Source organism: Carex rostrata, chromosome 10, assembly GCF_964058835.1.
Source record: "Carex rostrata chromosome 10, lpCarRost1.2, whole genome shotgun sequence".
In the NCBI taxonomy this organism is placed as follows: domain Eukaryota; kingdom Viridiplantae; phylum Streptophyta; class Magnoliopsida; order Poales; family Cyperaceae; genus Carex; species Carex rostrata.
In genome coordinates this window covers 12,592,132-12,609,456 of record NC_135927.1, presented here as the reverse complement: position 1 = coordinate 12,609,456, position 17,325 = coordinate 12,592,132, and the positions used below count along the sequence as shown (strand labels likewise).

Here is a 17,325-nt window from a genome sequence, read left to right as displayed (position 1 = left end):
CGGTCGTTAACGAGCTATTTAATATACATAGTTTAATAGTTTAATCAGATCCATTTACTTCAGATTGAGAATATTATGGTCTATGGATGTTATAGCCAGTGTTATGACAATTGCACTTTGGACTGTGTTTAAGTTGATTGGTAATTTTATACGAAATATATGTGTGAATTAATTATAAACAATTAAGTTAATTTGTATGATTTTGTTTGATTTGGTATGCATGAATTTAGGATTTTTGATATATTTATATGTATGAATTTAGCTGTAAACTTAATTTATAGTAGTTGATTTGCTTAATTACAATTGAATTAAAAGTATTTTTCAGTAATTAGTAATATAAATATTATTTTGTTTTAGCCATAATTAATTGATAAGATGTGTTATGAAAATTTAAGATATAGTAGGAAAGAAAATATACAAATTTATAAATCTGCCAAGCTAATAACGAGCTAGTTCGGCTCGCTCGGACAAGCCACGAGTCGGTCTTGAGCAATAGTTTTAGCTCGGGACCTAAAATTCAAACTCGCTCGCTCAGCTTAATTTACCAACAAACCGAGTACCAGTGTGGCCTAGCTCGTTGCCACCCCTAGTAGAACCTGGTGCATCATTTAATTGGGAAGTTCTAAAAGTGGGGCCCAGGAGTCATTCTAATATGATATTATTGTGGTGGTATAAGAGGAACAAATAGTAGTTTCTTGATAGAAGGAAAAGGATAGCCTGCCACATGGCGCCAATTACAAAGCTGGAACCGCTTGGGCGGCATTTCTGATTTTATGGCTGGAATTCTTTTTTTTATTTTAGACCAATAGAATTCATGTGAAACACCGGAAGACTGTGGACGTTGAGTGAAGCAAACAAACGACTAAATCAAATATAAAACAAGTCCCATTGTAGAAGTGAGAACTATAATTTCATAGAGCAATTTGTTTGGAAAAAGATATTTATACTAACAAATAAATTTCACAACCCTAACAATTAACAGTAATATATCAAATAAAATTTTATATATTTATCATAAATTAAGTGTCGATTAATTTTAGCTATTATTTTTTGGGAAAAAAAACATTATCTCAAATTGCATCAAATTAAACATAACACTTGTTTAAAAATATAAATAATATATATCTTTAATTTTACTTTTTTAATTCAATTCGTTGTGCTTGTCATACTTTTCAATATAATATGTTTATCTGTGAGTGAGTTAGTTAGGTATTGGATTATATTATTTATATATGATTCAACAAGATACAAGGTAAGTGATGATAAAAAATTGAACATGACTTAATAAAAAAAATGAATTTTAATAATACCAGTTTATTTGTCATGTTGCCATTTTTTGTCGTCAGCGTTTTTCCCTTTTGTTTTTCCGGTTTGCCACACTATTTTATCCTACATAGAAGATGTTTAAAAAATTATGGACTTCTTCAAATCCAAGAAGGTGGCAATGCTTAGCCCACAAGTAAAGGATGACTTCCTCTCTACCAAGTAAAGAAGCATAATGTCGCCTCAGATGACTTCGATTTAACTAATTAAAAACAAATCAGCTTACTTGTTAATGAATATATCATGAATATATTGGCGATTGTAACAGATTTTATTAGTCATTTAAAAATAATAATTGTTTAATAGAGGATACTAGAGTATAGATGCTATGGTGGCTTGAGTCCATATCCTCTGAGGTAACATAATATATCTGTTTTGATCAAGACCATCTGATCAAAATTAGAACCAATCAGATCCAAACTGGAACCTTTATGAACAAAAATATTTGCTCGGATTTTGATCGGACGGATCAGATCTAAACAAAAATATTATGTTGGCTTAAGTGATATTAATTCTGGTGACTTTAGCAGAAACCTTATGAAAACTATAATTACATTACAAAAAATTACTTGTATATTTCCTCCATAGCTTTAATGTTTTCTAAAATATAGTAATTGAACATAGGAAAAAAAAATTATAGCGAGACTATATTGAACAATAAAGAGTTCTCATATGTCTGTACAGGCCCAATTAATAGAGTAAACTTAATTATTATTTTCTAATCCCTGTGAAATCAAAATTTCATTCCAATAGGCAAGAACATGGACTTTGATTTAGGTTATGGCTGAACTAAATTGTATGCATGTGATGATATAATTTACTAGCCGAATATGTTCTCGGAAATTTGAAGCATTAAAATTTAGTTTTTTTGGGCCCTTATGATATTAATTAAGCACAATAAGAGAAGCATCATCAATTTATTTAATGAAAGTAAGAGCAAAAATTCTAATGGGCCAAACTAATATGGGCCTTATACAAGCTACGTATTACAAGTTTTTACCAATTGCAATGTTGCATTTCAATTTCCAGTGGAAACTATCGATTCTGATACCGTTTCTGATCCAAATCATGACATAACTAATCACAACACGGTCCAAATTTATATCCTAATTTTATTATAAAATATAAAACCCCGACCATTTTTTTTTCTTTTAACTTATTGTGGCATTTACATAAATGCAGTGAGTTAACTGCTTGTTTTTCTTTGTGACAGATGTTTATTAGAAACCAATTAATCACAAAGAGAGAGGAGAGGTTCATTGGTGAGAGAAATTTATAGAGGTCAAAGAAACCGTGAACAATGCTGATCTAGGGAACAAAAAAATATTCATTCTTTGCCCACTTCAAGAATTCGTAACTACCAAAAATGTTGTGTTAAAGTTGACTATATTATAATTAATGTCTAAACAATTTGATACGGCATGCCTTAATGAATCTGTTAATTAAGAAGGCTCCACGATTCATATGCAGAGTTGTGAGTTCCCAGACAATAATTAATTAATTAATAAAAGTAGATCTAGGGGCTTAAATTATATTTTTTGGCTTATTTAGAATCTTGTGTGGGGTCCAATTTATGGATTAAATTACTAAGTTTCTATGGTAAGGAAGGTTTACATGGTTCTGATATGCGGTATTTGTGCTTGTATGGAGAAATTTAAAAAAAAAAAATTTAAATTGTTTGGTAGTGGCTATTAAATTTATAAAAAATAAATATGTTTACTATATCATATACAACTTCTCAAATTTAAACAACAGTAAAAGAAGAAAACCAATGAAAAATAAAAAAAAATCAGAACTATATCTGATTTCTCCCTCCATAACAGTGCATCCACAATGATGTCTCCTCCCGTATCTTTCTTCCTAACAACTATAGGGGCATTCTTTTATTTCTAAAAATGTACTTGTTTCGTTTCGCTATTTTCAAATTGCTCATAATATCCTCATAAATCTTGTAGCTCAAACTCTTTTCTTCTCACGCATACTTGATCTATAGTTCGACCATGATCTTTCTCATGTCATTTGTATTGTGTCTGCTCCCTCTTGTAAACACCCCATGCAACTCTACATTTGAGTAGCACACTGACAATGGAAAAAAAAAAATGCAACACTATTTCTTGATGGCAAGATGAGCACATAACACATTCCTCTCTTTAACATGTTATCATGAGTTAATAAACTGTTATTGAGTAAGAGAAAAGTAAAAATCTGGACCATGCTTGAAATTTTTGAAGTTTAATTAAGAACTTGAATGATCCATCTTTTTTTCATAAATCAAATCAATATACGTACAACACGATAATAATTCAAGATGAGCTAGAAATTATGACAATGTTCTTATATACACTTTTTTTAGGACCTTTTGCATGATCAAATTATGTTTGTAAATTGTATTTTTCCGTTATTAGAGCATTTCTTACCATTGGAATTGTATATTTTTTTTCTTTTTTAAATATTGACAGTGGCTGTCAGTTTGAGAAACTATAAATAAAAATGAAAAAAAAAAATTACATCAGACATCTTGATTAAAAACACCCCTAATCTAGGCTCAAAACTGCTATCCTCAATGATATGATTACAATATTAAAATTTCAATCTTTTTAGCAATATGATATCAGAACCAATTATTTACTGGCAAAGCAGTTCATCAGCCGCAAAAGAAGAAATTACTTAACTAAATTTGACTTGGTTTTTCTGATAATTGAGAGAGTTAAATAATTTAATTCCACACTAAATAATCAACAAATTGCTCTCTTTGGTACACTAAAATATTTTTAATAGCTGTCTGAAATAAGAATTTGGTCACATGGATCTGAGGTCAATGATCATATACAAAATATCAAAAGTTGAAATCTTGTGTATTGTGTGATCAAATTAATAAATTGAAATTTGAACTTACATTTTCACGTCTCTTCATGTGCTCGTACCGATCACATGCTTAGGCATATTTACTTATGAGCAGGTTTGATCTAGCAATTTGAATTAAGTTTTGATGGGAAGAATCTATGCTTAAAATTAGAACTATCATTTTGTCATTGCATTTTTTCTTTCTTTGTAATATATTTTTGGAACCATATTTTTGCAATTATTAATAACTTGCAGACATCGCTGCAAAGGGCAAATAACTATAACAACCTCACTAATTTATCAAATGGCAAGAAATTAAGGGACTTAAAATTCATCTCAAACAAGATTTTCAAATTGCTAGACGTCTCTGGCTTTCTTAACTTGTGATGATAAAATGATCAGCACTATGTAGTCCTCTTTATTCACTTATGAAATTATTACCAGTTGCATGAGAAATCAGAGCAGGTCAATTAGTGAGAATTGTAATATTATTTTTTTCCATATGCAAATTTTCTGTGATAGAATTTGCAGCGTTAATACAACTTCTATCGCTATGCAAAGAAGAGAATCATCTCAGGAAGTAGGAATGAATAGCATCACTTAAATCTCACATAACAATGGCAAGAATTTGCATGCATGCAAGAATATCTCAAACCCATGAATCTCTCATAAACAATATTCTCAACTACAAAAGAATCAACAAAAATTAAACACATTATCTGCTACAGCAATGAGGGAAAAAATAGTAGGGATTAAAAACATTAAGAACATCGATCAATTCTCTCATTAATTCTCACCAAAATATTACTAAAGTTCCTGTAACAACCAAAGCTAAGAACTCCAACAAACCTACTCTAACACCAGTAGAAGAACTAGGTGTTGTACTGTCCGATTTAGGCGAAGTTGGACTTGTACCGGTCACAGATGAACTAGGTGCTGCATCAGCCGGTTTCGCCTCAGGGGGAGGTGCTGGTATCGGGGCCAGAGCTGGCTCAACACTGAAAATCTCTTTTGGTACCAAAACCATGTCAAGTGCATACATGGCAACTGGTGATGTTGAATAAGTGCTACTAATTATTTTCGCACTGAACCAGTCTGAGATTATATGAATGATACCCATATCATAGGTCACATTAAGTGTGCACGAGCCACCGGCAAAAGTCGTGACGGGATTTTGTGCGCTCAAGTTCTGGAAATTTGCTAGTGTGTAGTAGTGAGGGAATGCATGGCATAGTAAGAGAGTCTTGAGTTGATCATTGGTGAGGTTAGCAAACGTGGAATCTTTAAGACGTGCGAAGGCTGAATCTTCTGGTGCAAAGAGGGTTAAACCGCCAGATTTTGTGTTGTTTGCTTGTGCTTGGAACTCTTCAATTACATTGGTTTGAATGAGATAGGAAAGAAAGGTATGATACGGACCGGCATGTGTCAAGAGATCAGTGAGGTTTACGTGGTGCGGTGCTGGAGATGGTGCTGGGGACGGAGATTCGAGTGGGGATGGTGAAGGGGAGAGAGAGAATGGGGCTGGTGGGCTTTGAGCTGACAAAAGAAAAGGAATGGTTAAGAAAAAAAATACATTTATGTTACTAAAAAGGGTTATTTTGTTGATATCCATCATTGCTTAAATCTTGATCTGGTTCTGGTCCGGCTTCTCAGCGACCCCTGCATGAATCAGTGAATTGAAATAAATTAGAGAAAATAAACTAGTGAGAACATAAAATCCTGGTTGTAATCCATATATATTTTTTTTTTATGAACTGAGATCAATTTAACCAATAATTTCTTCTGGATCCTTTGTGTAATGTGGAGAACTTAAATTAGAACAGTACTTCACCCATTCCAGGTATTGAAATAAACTGATGATTATCTCTGTAGACAAATTCATTGCAAAAGCAGTAGATTAACACATTAAATGGAGACAGTTAAAAAGAAAAGCATTTTTTTTGCTTAAATAGATTCATAATTCAAGTATTCATCTAAAAAAAAAAAAAGTAAACCATACATGCAAAATAAAAGATGTTAAAATTTTATTGTACAAATGTAGGGAAAGAGAGAGAGAAGTAAGAACTAAGAAGAAAATTGAGCAAACCTGGTTAAGAACCAAAAACCAACTGGCCAAGTGAGAAGCTCAAGGAAAGTGGGCTAAGAAGAGAGACCTTAAATAACAAATTAATTGCTAGGTTTGAATATGTGAAATTTTGTGAACATTTATGGCAACATGTGGGGGCTCAGCAACTGTTTGTCTCTGCATATAGAAACTTCAGGAATTAAATTGAAACTGGAAAAATAATATACATGTGGTATTATGCATTGGGGCACCCCAACTATATATACTGCTGTCAGTAATTGAATATCAATCCAACTTTGTAAAAAGGGACTCAAAAGATAAGCTTATATTATATGCATTCAGAGACGGATCTAAGTAATAGGAATGGGATTAATTGATCTTCATTTTTTTTTATTTATATATGATATTCTATATAATTATAGAGTAAAATGTCATAATATTATAAAATTGATCCACATTTTTCATAAGAAAATTTTATGTGATTGACCTCCAGATGTGTTTGACTATCGTTATTGTTAATAATGTGTTGTATAATCAAATAAATATTTCGCACAATAAATTTTAATTCAATTTATTAAAATAATTATCAAAAATTGTGAAAGAATTAAAAAGATGTGAGACCAATACTAAAGTCAATGAAATTACAAATAAAAAAGTGAACATTAGGGGAAAAAAAAACCTCTGGAAAATCTTAAATAAGCTCAGCACTTGAGAAAAAACATAAATAACTAGACAATTAAATTATGACGCATTTCATTACTAATTACGACTTACAAAAATAATTTTTGAACTTGCATAAATGTGGGTGTGGTGCGTAGTAAATTCTTTGAGACCATTTCATTACAATAGCTGAACCAATTTTTACTACATAGGGATCTCAAAGTTCGACTTGACACATTTTTAGAAGTTAGAGGGTTCCATGAGAAATTGTCCCTTAGTCCATAACTTGTCATAAAATTTTGTGATAAATTCAGCTGCTACCACCGACATTACGCTTGATTTGGATGTGGACCCAACTTGTCAGCCACCAATTCATCATTAATATTTAATGGTGCCGGTGAGTGTTTGGACCTGCCCTAGTCCATAACTTCTCCTAATAAACTCTTTTTGTTTTTTTTTTTACTTTGAATTTAAAATGTTAGAAGATCCGGTTCAAACTCTAACCCATGTTTGGTCTAAAGTCTAAACTCACTTAAGAGATATTTCAATTTTCCATATTAATTTGGACTTATGTGATGTTGTAGAAGGCATTAATTGGATCCGATAGCGCGTACTGATACAGCGTGTTTAGACTGCCAACATGCGCTCTAGCGCGCGTGTTTTTTTTGTTTAATTCGAAATTAAAAAATAGTATATATATAAAAACAAAAATAAAGAATTCAAATTCTCTAATTTTCTCAAAGAAAAGTGGAAATCTCTTCTTCTTTTTTTCTTTTTTCTATCTCTCTTTCTCTCTCTTTTAAAAACAAAAAAAAAACAAATCGTGAGAGTGAATCGCTCTCTTTTCTCTTTCTCTTTCTTTTCTTAGGAGAGAGAGAGAAGAGAGTGCTCTCTTTTTTTGAAATGTTAGAAAAAGATTATCTAATTATAGCTGCGGTCGGGTTCATTAAAACTTTCTTAATTACCGTATCATGTATGTCAAACTGTGTATTCTAACACATTTAGACACAACAAGTGAGGGGTCCTTACTCCTTACATACATATGTGCCGTGTCATGTCAGACGTGTGTCGTACTTTAGTAGAAGCTTCCTGTCAACTATTGTATTTGTAAAGATACTATCATCAAAGGAAAGGTCTAAACATTTGGGGACTATACTAATTACTAATTAAAAGCCACAATTAAAATTTTAAAATTGGGCTATGTTGGGTGTGTTTGGATGATTGGACCTCCTCTAGGCTCTAGGTAGCCTCAAGTTGTCATTAACGAATCCACCATCTATGGGCCGTGGGCCCGTGAGTGTCCTGGGCTGTAAGCTGTGAATTTTTAAAATTGGGGTGAGATTTATTTAAACCAATTTGTTTTAAGAGGAAAATTTATAGGTATGCTGTTTTTATTTTATGGATTGGTTATATATCAAATTTATATAACTTCAGTGGCATTTGATGTTTCATAAAAAACCTTTAAAAATATATAATGTTGTAAGTTTCAAGTTTTGGTGAACATGAAACTTATATCAAATTATACAAGTTTTAAGATAATCTATTGTCACTAAAATTGTCATAAGTTGGCTAAGTTTCCATTTTATAATTTTATAATTTCTAAGATTTTGTCAACAAATGTTGTAAATTGCCTATATTTTATCATTAAACCCTTTTATATATTTTATTTTATTTTATAATGTTATAAGTTTCAAATCTAACCCTTTAAATATACTAGAAGATTCAGTTCTAACTCTTAACCTTAGTTTGTTCTAAAATCACTTGAAAGTTTTTCCTATTTTTCACTTTTTGTAAATCACTCATTTAAGCTTTTCATAATCAGACATCTTAGCCTAAAAAATAATAATAAACACATAATAAAATTACAAAGATATCCATAATTTGATAACAAGGTTCAAATGCCTCCACTTTGCCAGTAATTTTCTATTTTGAAATATGCTGGCATTTTAGGTACTCTTCCATGGAGCTTGCAACTCAACCTTTTCTTGTGATGGTAAATAACCAATTGCATTCGCACAAATGGACAGAAAGAAAAAAAAAATGATCATCAACAATTTTCTTCGTTTGGACCTGAATTTCAAAGTAAGATACTGAAAGCACAACATAAGAGAGATTATAGCAGCCAGATATTTGCTAATACAATGTTGTTGTAGATAATGAAACATTGGCACACAAGGAGATAAATGTCATTTTATGTGCCCACACGCACAAATAAGCCACAACACTGTCTTTAGATCATTGTTATTCCCATAACTAACAACCCAACCAATATACAAATGATAAATAAAAATAATAATCTAAAAAAAAATGGAATCAAACAAACAGGGTCCATTTGATTGTCTAATTAACAAGAAAATGAGAAAGAGAAAAAAAAACCACAAGCCAAAGAAACCAAAGGTGATAACAAAGCGAATTTGTAACTGCTTACTCTCTCTGTCAATCTTAAACTGAAATTGCTTTAAACTTAAATGGATGAATGAGATCAAAGCTATGCCCACTCTCGGCGTATGTCAAAGCTGTAGTTGATTTCCAAATAGCACTTGCCATCATCATCAATAAACTGAAATATCAAATAATTTCTTTAACATCAGAACTAGTTGAGAAAATATTGTCATCTTAAGCAGTTAAAGGTAATGAACATGGTATCTGGCCAAACATTGTCCTGACTGACACATGACAATAGAATAGCAGTAGAATAGCAATGCTGGTACAAATGCTGGTACATGCATGTGTAAGGAGATATCAGTACCTTAGTACGAGCAGCATAAGTGCCTCGAGCAAACAAACCAGAAGGTGTGGTCTCTTCTGGGGTTTCATATTTGTATGCTTCTGGCTGGGGGCTGAATGTACCCAACATCTCTTTTGTCTTGTCAACTGTACCAAAATTTCAACCATAAGTCTCAGTAAAACAAACTAATATAGTACCTCAAAAAAGGAAAAAAAAAAAAAATCGATAATGAAAAGAAAAAAGGGGGAAGCAGCGAATACGTACTAGTGCAAGGTTGCAAAATTTAGGTGAATTTACTTACAGGTTAATTCTGGCATGAAATTTGTATGGTATTTCTTATGACACAGCAACATGGTACAACTTAAATGAGGCTTACATGATCCAGTTATACAATATAGTAAATAATAAATAGGGGGAATTTCATTTAATACCCCTCAAAAACTATGAAATTATGTATTTTCCTCTCTAAAATTCATAATATCATATTTACCCTTCTAAATTTCAAAAATCACAAATATACCCAATTTATTGACTTTTCTTTTAAAGACATTTAAAGTTTTAAAGTACCCATTTTACCCTTTATTAAAAAAATAGAAAATAGTAGAGTTTGTTTAAGAGAAATATTGAATCTTCTAATTGGTCGGTTGTGAGAAATGTCAGCCACATATTCAGCTTGGTTGTCCTCAGAAACCGATCAGTTAGAAGACAATATTTTTTTAATCAGACTGTATTTTTATTTTTTAGTACAGGATAATACGGGTACTTAATACATTTAAAATGTGTTTTCATAGAAAATCACTAAATTGGGTAAGATATGAGTTGTTTAAATTTAGAAGGGTAAATATGATATTATGAATTTTAGAGAGGGAAATCCGTAATTTCCAAGTTTTTGAGGGGTATACATGAAATTCTCCCATAATAAATTGTGGTAAATAGTTGGAAGAGAGAGGGAACAAATTACCCTTGAGCCCGGATTTCCAAACAGTGTTCGTGTAGCGGAGACCAGAGACGATGTTGTTACTGACAGAGAAGGAGAACCTGAGCTTGTAAGGGCTCCCTTCCTTCAGAGTGAACCAGACCCCTTTTGAGTTGAGTTCCACTGGTAGCGGCAGGACAATGTCGGCCCGGCCGGGAGAGACAATCGACAAACTCAAGATCTTCACCTCTGACTCCAGCGATTCTGACAAGGTAATAGAGAAATATTATTATTAGTTTTGAAGTTAAGAAAATTAATGTTACTAATGGAGTGGAGTGGAATTTGTATTGATTAATGTAAATGTGGGTATGATGTCATCATTGTTCATGTATACATGGTTCAAATGTCAAATTTACATAACATAGAACTTCTGGTATTTGGTGAATCGATAGGTATGGGTATAACTGTATATGCAATTTGATTGAAACAGAAAATTAATTGGATAAATTCTGAGCTGTGGGGTCCATATGCTTTTTCCGATAAAATAGTCAAAAGTGTTTAGTTAACACTTCAAAACAAAAGGCAATTAAAAAGGAATCATAGATAGCTTGGATAAGTTTACTCAAGAAAAAACATTCAAGTACACACTGATGAGATGAAGATCTTGTCACTTTCCACATTGTAAAAAGAACTACTTTCACTTTAGTTAATTTAGCTAAAAAGATGTACTGACAATATGGTTGCTTGTAAATTATTAAATAATAGACCACTATGGCTAGTAACATGACAATGTCATATAATTTATGAACTGCATTGAAAGTTGAATTGCTTTAGTCTATAATACATTAACAAATATTCAGTATTTCAAATACTTTTTCAACAATCAAGCGCACAAATTGATTGTCTCAATATATTCCTCTTATAAGGATGTGCTAAATTGATCTCTCTTTTGTGTGATAATTCAACCCCCCCTCCTAATTTAATGGTAACTTATCACCAAATTCATTTAGCTTATTATTATTGTAGGTAATAACTACTCTTCCCTATCATCATAATTTCAAACCTCCAATTCAGCATTTCATCATTGCAAGGGTAGGATGGTCAATTAAAAACCCTAGAGGCTGATCGTCAAAATTAAGACAATGCCTCCATAATCAATTCAAATTAATTAAATAGATTCCGTGATTGTAACTTTTGAACAAGAAATCTAATTATAAAGTTTTCAATAGGTCAAACCAAGAGATGCTACAGCGTCATGCACTATCATTGTGGGACAATTGAACCATCTTTTTCAAACTGGGTCCGTAATTAGTAGCCTAAAAAAATATAAAATACTTTTTTAAATCAATCACGGAAAGCTTTTCACTTTACCTCCCACGGAATTCAAATCAACGCTTCCAAGCAGTTGTTCCTTCCACCTTCTCAGACTCTCATCATCCTTCAATTATTTAACAACAAATCAGATCAATTACACAACAATGGACGAATTTTAACAATATACAAAGATCAAATTCAAATATTTTTAATACAACAAAAGAATACGAACCTTATCTTTCTCAAGCTGGTCTTTGATGCTAACCCTCGGCCCCACATTGGGCTGCCCGAGCTTATCTTCTTCTTCGTCTTCTTCCTCCTCTTCGCTTCCTTCGATCGTCGCCTCGCTCATCTGTGCGTTCAATCTCTCTTTCTCATCTTTCTCGTGGTGGGGACCACCCAAGGTACCGTTCTTGTCGGATTTCTCATCTGCGCGACAGATAGCTCCCATGGCGGTCGACATGGCTCCTCGGTTTCTCTCAGCGCATCCAACGCACGCAGTTCAGGGGGGAATGAGTTTAATCGAGACGAGAAGGTCAACCCAATGGCGATACCAAAATGCCAAGCGCTAACGGTCAAAAGTGCAAAAGAGGCCAAAAAGAAAGTGGATAGATAGGTTGTAAACCCAAGACGCACGCACACGATTCCCGAGATGGGAATGTATTGGAAGCAGAAGTTGTATGGAAAGGTGGCGACTTTGGAGAAAGAAAGACAGAAAGAGAGAGAGACGAGGCACGCACAGGGGAAGGCGAAAGGGAGATGTAGACAGGAAATTGAACCGATTTATTAGTATTTTTTTTGGGAGAGGGTGTCGAGATAGAGAGGTGAGGCGAGAACGTGAGCGTCACTACCGTAGGTTTTGAAAGAAAAAGAGAGAGAAGAGTTATCCAATTCAGAAACAGAGAGGTATTGGGTGGAGAATAGCTGCAATTCCTCTGGCCTATTCCCCAAAAAAGGGTCCGTGTACAAGAGACCAGTTTTGAGACGAGCTGAGGTTGGCCTGTTGGGTTCTTCTTATTGGATCCGATAGGTACTTGTTCTGGAAAAATGAGTAAAGATTTTAACATAACAGTTTTGTCTTTATACATCGCACGACCTTTAAAATCAAAACAGCTCTGAGCTCTCCATATGATTCATGCGCTGCATAGAGTGAAAACTGCTCTGTTAAAATATTTACCCGCAAAAATCGACTCTAACGGACTGTTGCTTTTTATCGGGTCTGTTGAGATCCTACTGCTTTTTAAAGCGTTGCAAGTTGCAACTCTACTTCAACGTTGTCAATGACTCAATGTGTCTTGGGTTGCGATCAAAATACTAAATTTAGACTGGATATTGAGATGTATCAACTAAGATTAAGAAAAAATATTAATTCTAATTTAATGAAAATGATTTTTGGTACGATCAATCTTGTAGTTACACATTTAAACCATCTTGCAAATTGCAATGATTTGAATCCATCATTGAAATAAATTCTCGTTGTATATTTTTATTGAATATTACCTTTCTAAATATAATAGATTTTTCTTTGATGAATACAACTAATTGCAAGCTAAAATTAGTTATTTCTAACTATTAGCAAATTATCATTAATTGATATGTGCATTTTCATGGTAGGAATGATTTATCTAATAATTTTTCAAGAGTTGGAAGGTAACGTGCCAAATAAAATTCATAGGCACGTAGTGGGTAAAAGAGAATTTTAAAACTGAAGGTGAAGAAAAAGAAAGAAAAATTTGATGATGATATTGTACAGTCACAACACAATACATAAAACAATGCATAAAGGCTTTCATAAATATTAATTCCAAATTTATAATGAATACCCACTTTTTGAGAACTACCAGTGATATATAAAAGATTATGTTTTTAGGTAAAAAAAGAAATGCAAATTCAAAAATCAAATGGAGGGTCAAAAACTTTTGATATGAAAAAGCGAGTTCTTAATCTTTTTATAAAAAAAAATATCTTTGTTATAAAAAAAATAACAAAAATATTTCTGCAACAATGTTGATGAAAATTTATTTAATATAACTGTAGAACACAAACTTTTGTTCACATGTTAGATTATTTATTATTGCTATTAGCTTTTATATTATTCGAGATATACATTAAAAAAATAATTCCAAGACATAAATCATCTAATTATAACAATTTCACAATTCGAAAATAATACAATATGGTTTAAAATTCGCGTTTGAAAAAAATGGATATAACTCTAGAATACATATTTTTCATGTAAATAATATATTAAAATATTGACATTTTTTAAAATTTGTATATTTCATGATTAAAATGCAAAAAATCGAATGTTATTCATAAATTTCGTCAAAACTCAGTAATAATTTGTGGCGGTATTAAAAAAAAAAGGAAATTAATTGGGGCACGGACCAAACATGTACAGTTTGTTAGAAGTACTTGGTGCACGATTAATTTGGCATTTTGTTAAAGCAAACGAACAAGATCATTCATTGGAGGGAATTATGAGACTGGCATTGTGGGGCCCATTAGTTGTGCCCACCTTAACATCGGATTAAGATTGCATTTTGTGCTTTCAATCCTTCATGGACAGAGCGTGATTGCACAGAAAAAAAAAAAAGAATGAAAATTCTGTGTGGCAAAAAGTTTGTGTATCATTTGGTGTGCATATAGGGGTGAAAACGGAGCGGATAATACTATACCATATCCGTATCCGCCTTGAATTAGCGGATACAAATACGGATACGGCTAGTAAACGGATGTCAAAATTCAAAATCAAATTCGCATTAAATGGATACGGATACAGAGCGGATAATTTACTAATACGGATTCGAATACATATACGAAACGAATAATTATCGAATAATTGAATCATATGAACTTTAAGATACAAATGCTAATTAAAAAATTTAATATTAAAATAAATGAATAATTAAAAGTCCTTAGATTAATTTAACATGGTAATTTAGTTTTTTTTTTTTTTGAGAACTTGACAGTAGCTCCCATGTGAATGGTAATTTAGTTGAATGAATATATTATTTTGTATTTGTTTTTAGCATGGACGCTTCCTTAAAGAAAAAAAAAATATGGCAAAGGATATTGATAGAAAGGTGACTTCAATGCTCGCTTAATCGGTCTCTCCATTTATGTCATAATGGAGAAGATAATTAATCCATTGAACATCGTTTTGCTAGTCTTTGAAAATGGGAACAGCGTAGCCTGTCCGGTACTGAGCGGAAGAGCGGAATCTTAGTTCCACATGAAGTTCCTTATTTGAATTGAATTCTATATATATCTTTGCATTGTAGCACTCACAAAAGTTAAATTGGGAAGAGGACAGAGAATATTAGAATCTCCGAATTGGATCCTTTATAGTAGATTGGTTTTGGGTAGAAAACGTGTGGATGTATTCGGATAATGCAGATATCTGCTCCTTTTCCGAGATCGAATATTTATTTGAATCCGTATCCGGCTATGTTCTACATATTTGAAAAATATTCGAATTCGAATTCGGGTAATATCCGAATCTGTTTAACCGAACTCGGGTCTCAAGCGGATACGGATCGGATTCGGAGCGGATAATTCGAATCCATTTACACCCCTATGTGCATAGCATGTTTGCAAATTGCAATATGGTTTATACAAATTCGATATTGACTTCAAATATCATATTTTTATGTATTTGTACTGTAATAAAAGTCAAATAAGAATTTCACATAACAATTTTGTTTTGACAAAAAAAAATATAACTTTACAATATGCTTGAATCAATGTTAAACAATAGATTTATTACTATACAAAATGATTTATATTCAATACATATTTATCTTTGATAAAGCAAATGATATTATAAAATTACTAGCTAAAATAAATTTCAAGTGTTTATTCATTCGTATTGTCAATTAGAAAATTTTCTATATCCATAAAATTAACAAAAAAAAAATACAGATTCTATATTACCATCTTAGTAATAATAGATGTGGACTTCAACTCAATCTAAAATGCTATACTGAATTACTAATACGGTTCAACCACAATCCAATCATATGGAATACCACATAGGAAATGGCATCATTAGATCCAGAAAGCGGGTAGAATGAATGATTTTGTGCCCTTGAATAAAGGCAAAACCCTGCCTCACGACTCACGACTCACGAGTCTTTTAATGTTATCACTTACAACAACGGTACAGATAAACCGGAAACACCTGCTCGAATTTAGTATCTTTTCCAGATCAATAACTGTAGATCGGAACTCGGGAATTAGAATTGTTTTAAAACTGTAGATCGGAATTACACCCTATGTGGAGGGATCCAATTACACCCTTTTTTCCTTCTGTGGAACCTCCTCGGGAATTTAGTATCTTTTCCAGATCAATAACTGTAGATCGGAACTCGGGTAAAAAATATTTCACTTATTTCCAGGAAAATATAGATGGAGACATTTATTATTTTAAAACTTTTTAACATTGAGATTGATAGATCCATATCTGCTCATTTTTTTCAGAGAAAATGAGGATCCTTCTTTTTTTTTTTTTTTTTTTTTTCCTTGTTTCATACATACATACATACATATATACATATATGAGGAGGGATCCAATTACACCCTTTTTTGATGACACCGGATTACATCATATATTTACAAAGTCCAAACAGTCGATTCAAACCGTTCAACTTGATGGATATGTTAAAATGTACTTGTAGATCAAATTTTATATTTTTCTGAATTTTTTTACTATTTATTAAGATGGGTACAAAAATTCAATGGTCTGAATATAGCGATTTTGTTAAATACTTAATAAATAGTAAAAAAATTTCAAAAAATGTAAAATTTGATCTGCAAGCACATTTTAACATATCCATTATGTTAAACGGTTTGAATCAACTGTTTGGAATTTGAAAACTTTGAAAATAGAGAGTGTAATTCGGTGTCACCAAAAAAGGGTGTAATTGGATCCCTCCTATATATATATATATATATAGAGAGAGAGAGAGAGAGAGAGAGAGAGAGTGAGGAGGGATCAGATGACACCCTTTTTTGGTGACATCAAATAACATCGTGCATTTTCAAAGTTTTCAAAGTCCAAAAAGTCGATCCAAACCGTTCAACATAATAAATATGTTAAAATGTGCTTGCAGGTCAAATTTTATATTTTTTGGAATTTTTTTACCATTTATTAAGTATTTAACAAAATCGCTATATTCAGACCATTAAATTTTTGTACCCATCTTAATAAATAGTAAAAAAATTTAGAAAAATGTAAAATTTGATCTGCAAGCACATTTTAACATATCCATTATGTTAAACGGTTTGAATCGACTGTTTAGAATTTGAAAACTTTGAAAATAGAGAGTGTAATTCGGTGTCACCAAAAAAGGGTGTAATTGGATCCCTCCTCTATATATATATATATATAGATAGATAGGCTAATGTGATTTCGGTAGCATATGGGCCGAAATACACACGGTCCAAATTTGAAATTTCAAAATCCAAACGGTC

General features: G+C 32.1%; 1 protein-coding gene and 1 pseudogene across 2 annotated transcripts; both read right to left on the bottom strand.

The window, feature by feature from the left end:
- Window positions 1–4,855: 4,855 nt before the first annotated feature.
- On the bottom strand, window positions 4,856–6,366 carry LOC144560605 (fasciclin-like arabinogalactan protein 7 pseudogene; annotated as a pseudogene). Its single transcript, XR_013513424.1, has 2 exons — window positions 6,254–6,366; window positions 4,856–5,826 (listed from the first exon to the last, which is right to left on the bottom strand). The product of XR_013513424.1 is annotated as a fasciclin-like arabinogalactan protein 7 pseudogene (transcript).
- A 2,690-nt stretch (window positions 6,367–9,056) lies between these two features.
- LOC144560473 (rho GDP-dissociation inhibitor 1-like) lies at window positions 9,057–12,786 on the bottom strand. The gene is made up of 5 exons (XM_078309682.1): window positions 12,083–12,786; window positions 11,908–11,974; window positions 10,582–10,800; window positions 9,642–9,766; window positions 9,057–9,452 (listed from the first exon to the last, which is right to left on the bottom strand). Exons 1-5 carry the CDS (start codon window positions 12,311–12,313, stop codon window positions 9,381–9,383), a joined length of 714 nt encoding a protein of 237 aa, XP_078165808.1. The 5' UTR covers window positions 12,314–12,786; the 3' UTR covers window positions 9,057–9,380.
- Window positions 12,787–17,325: the final 4,539 nt, after the last annotated feature.

What these genes read in the sequence shown, in the direction of transcription:
- LOC144560473 (XM_078309682.1), bottom strand. Translation starts at nt 12,313, where the DNA reads ATGTCGACCGCCATGGGAGCTATCTGTCGCGCAGATGAGAAATCCGAC. An exon ending in TGATTTGAATTCCGTGGGAG is followed by an intron (nt 10,801 to 11,907) that starts GTAAAGTGAAAA and finishes TTACCTTGTCAG; the next exon opens with AATCGCTGGAGTCAGAGGTG. An exon ending in CTTATGCTGCTCGTACTAAG is followed by an intron (nt 9,453 to 9,641) that starts GTACTGATATCT and finishes TTGATATTTCAG; the next exon opens with TTTATTGATGATGATGGCAA.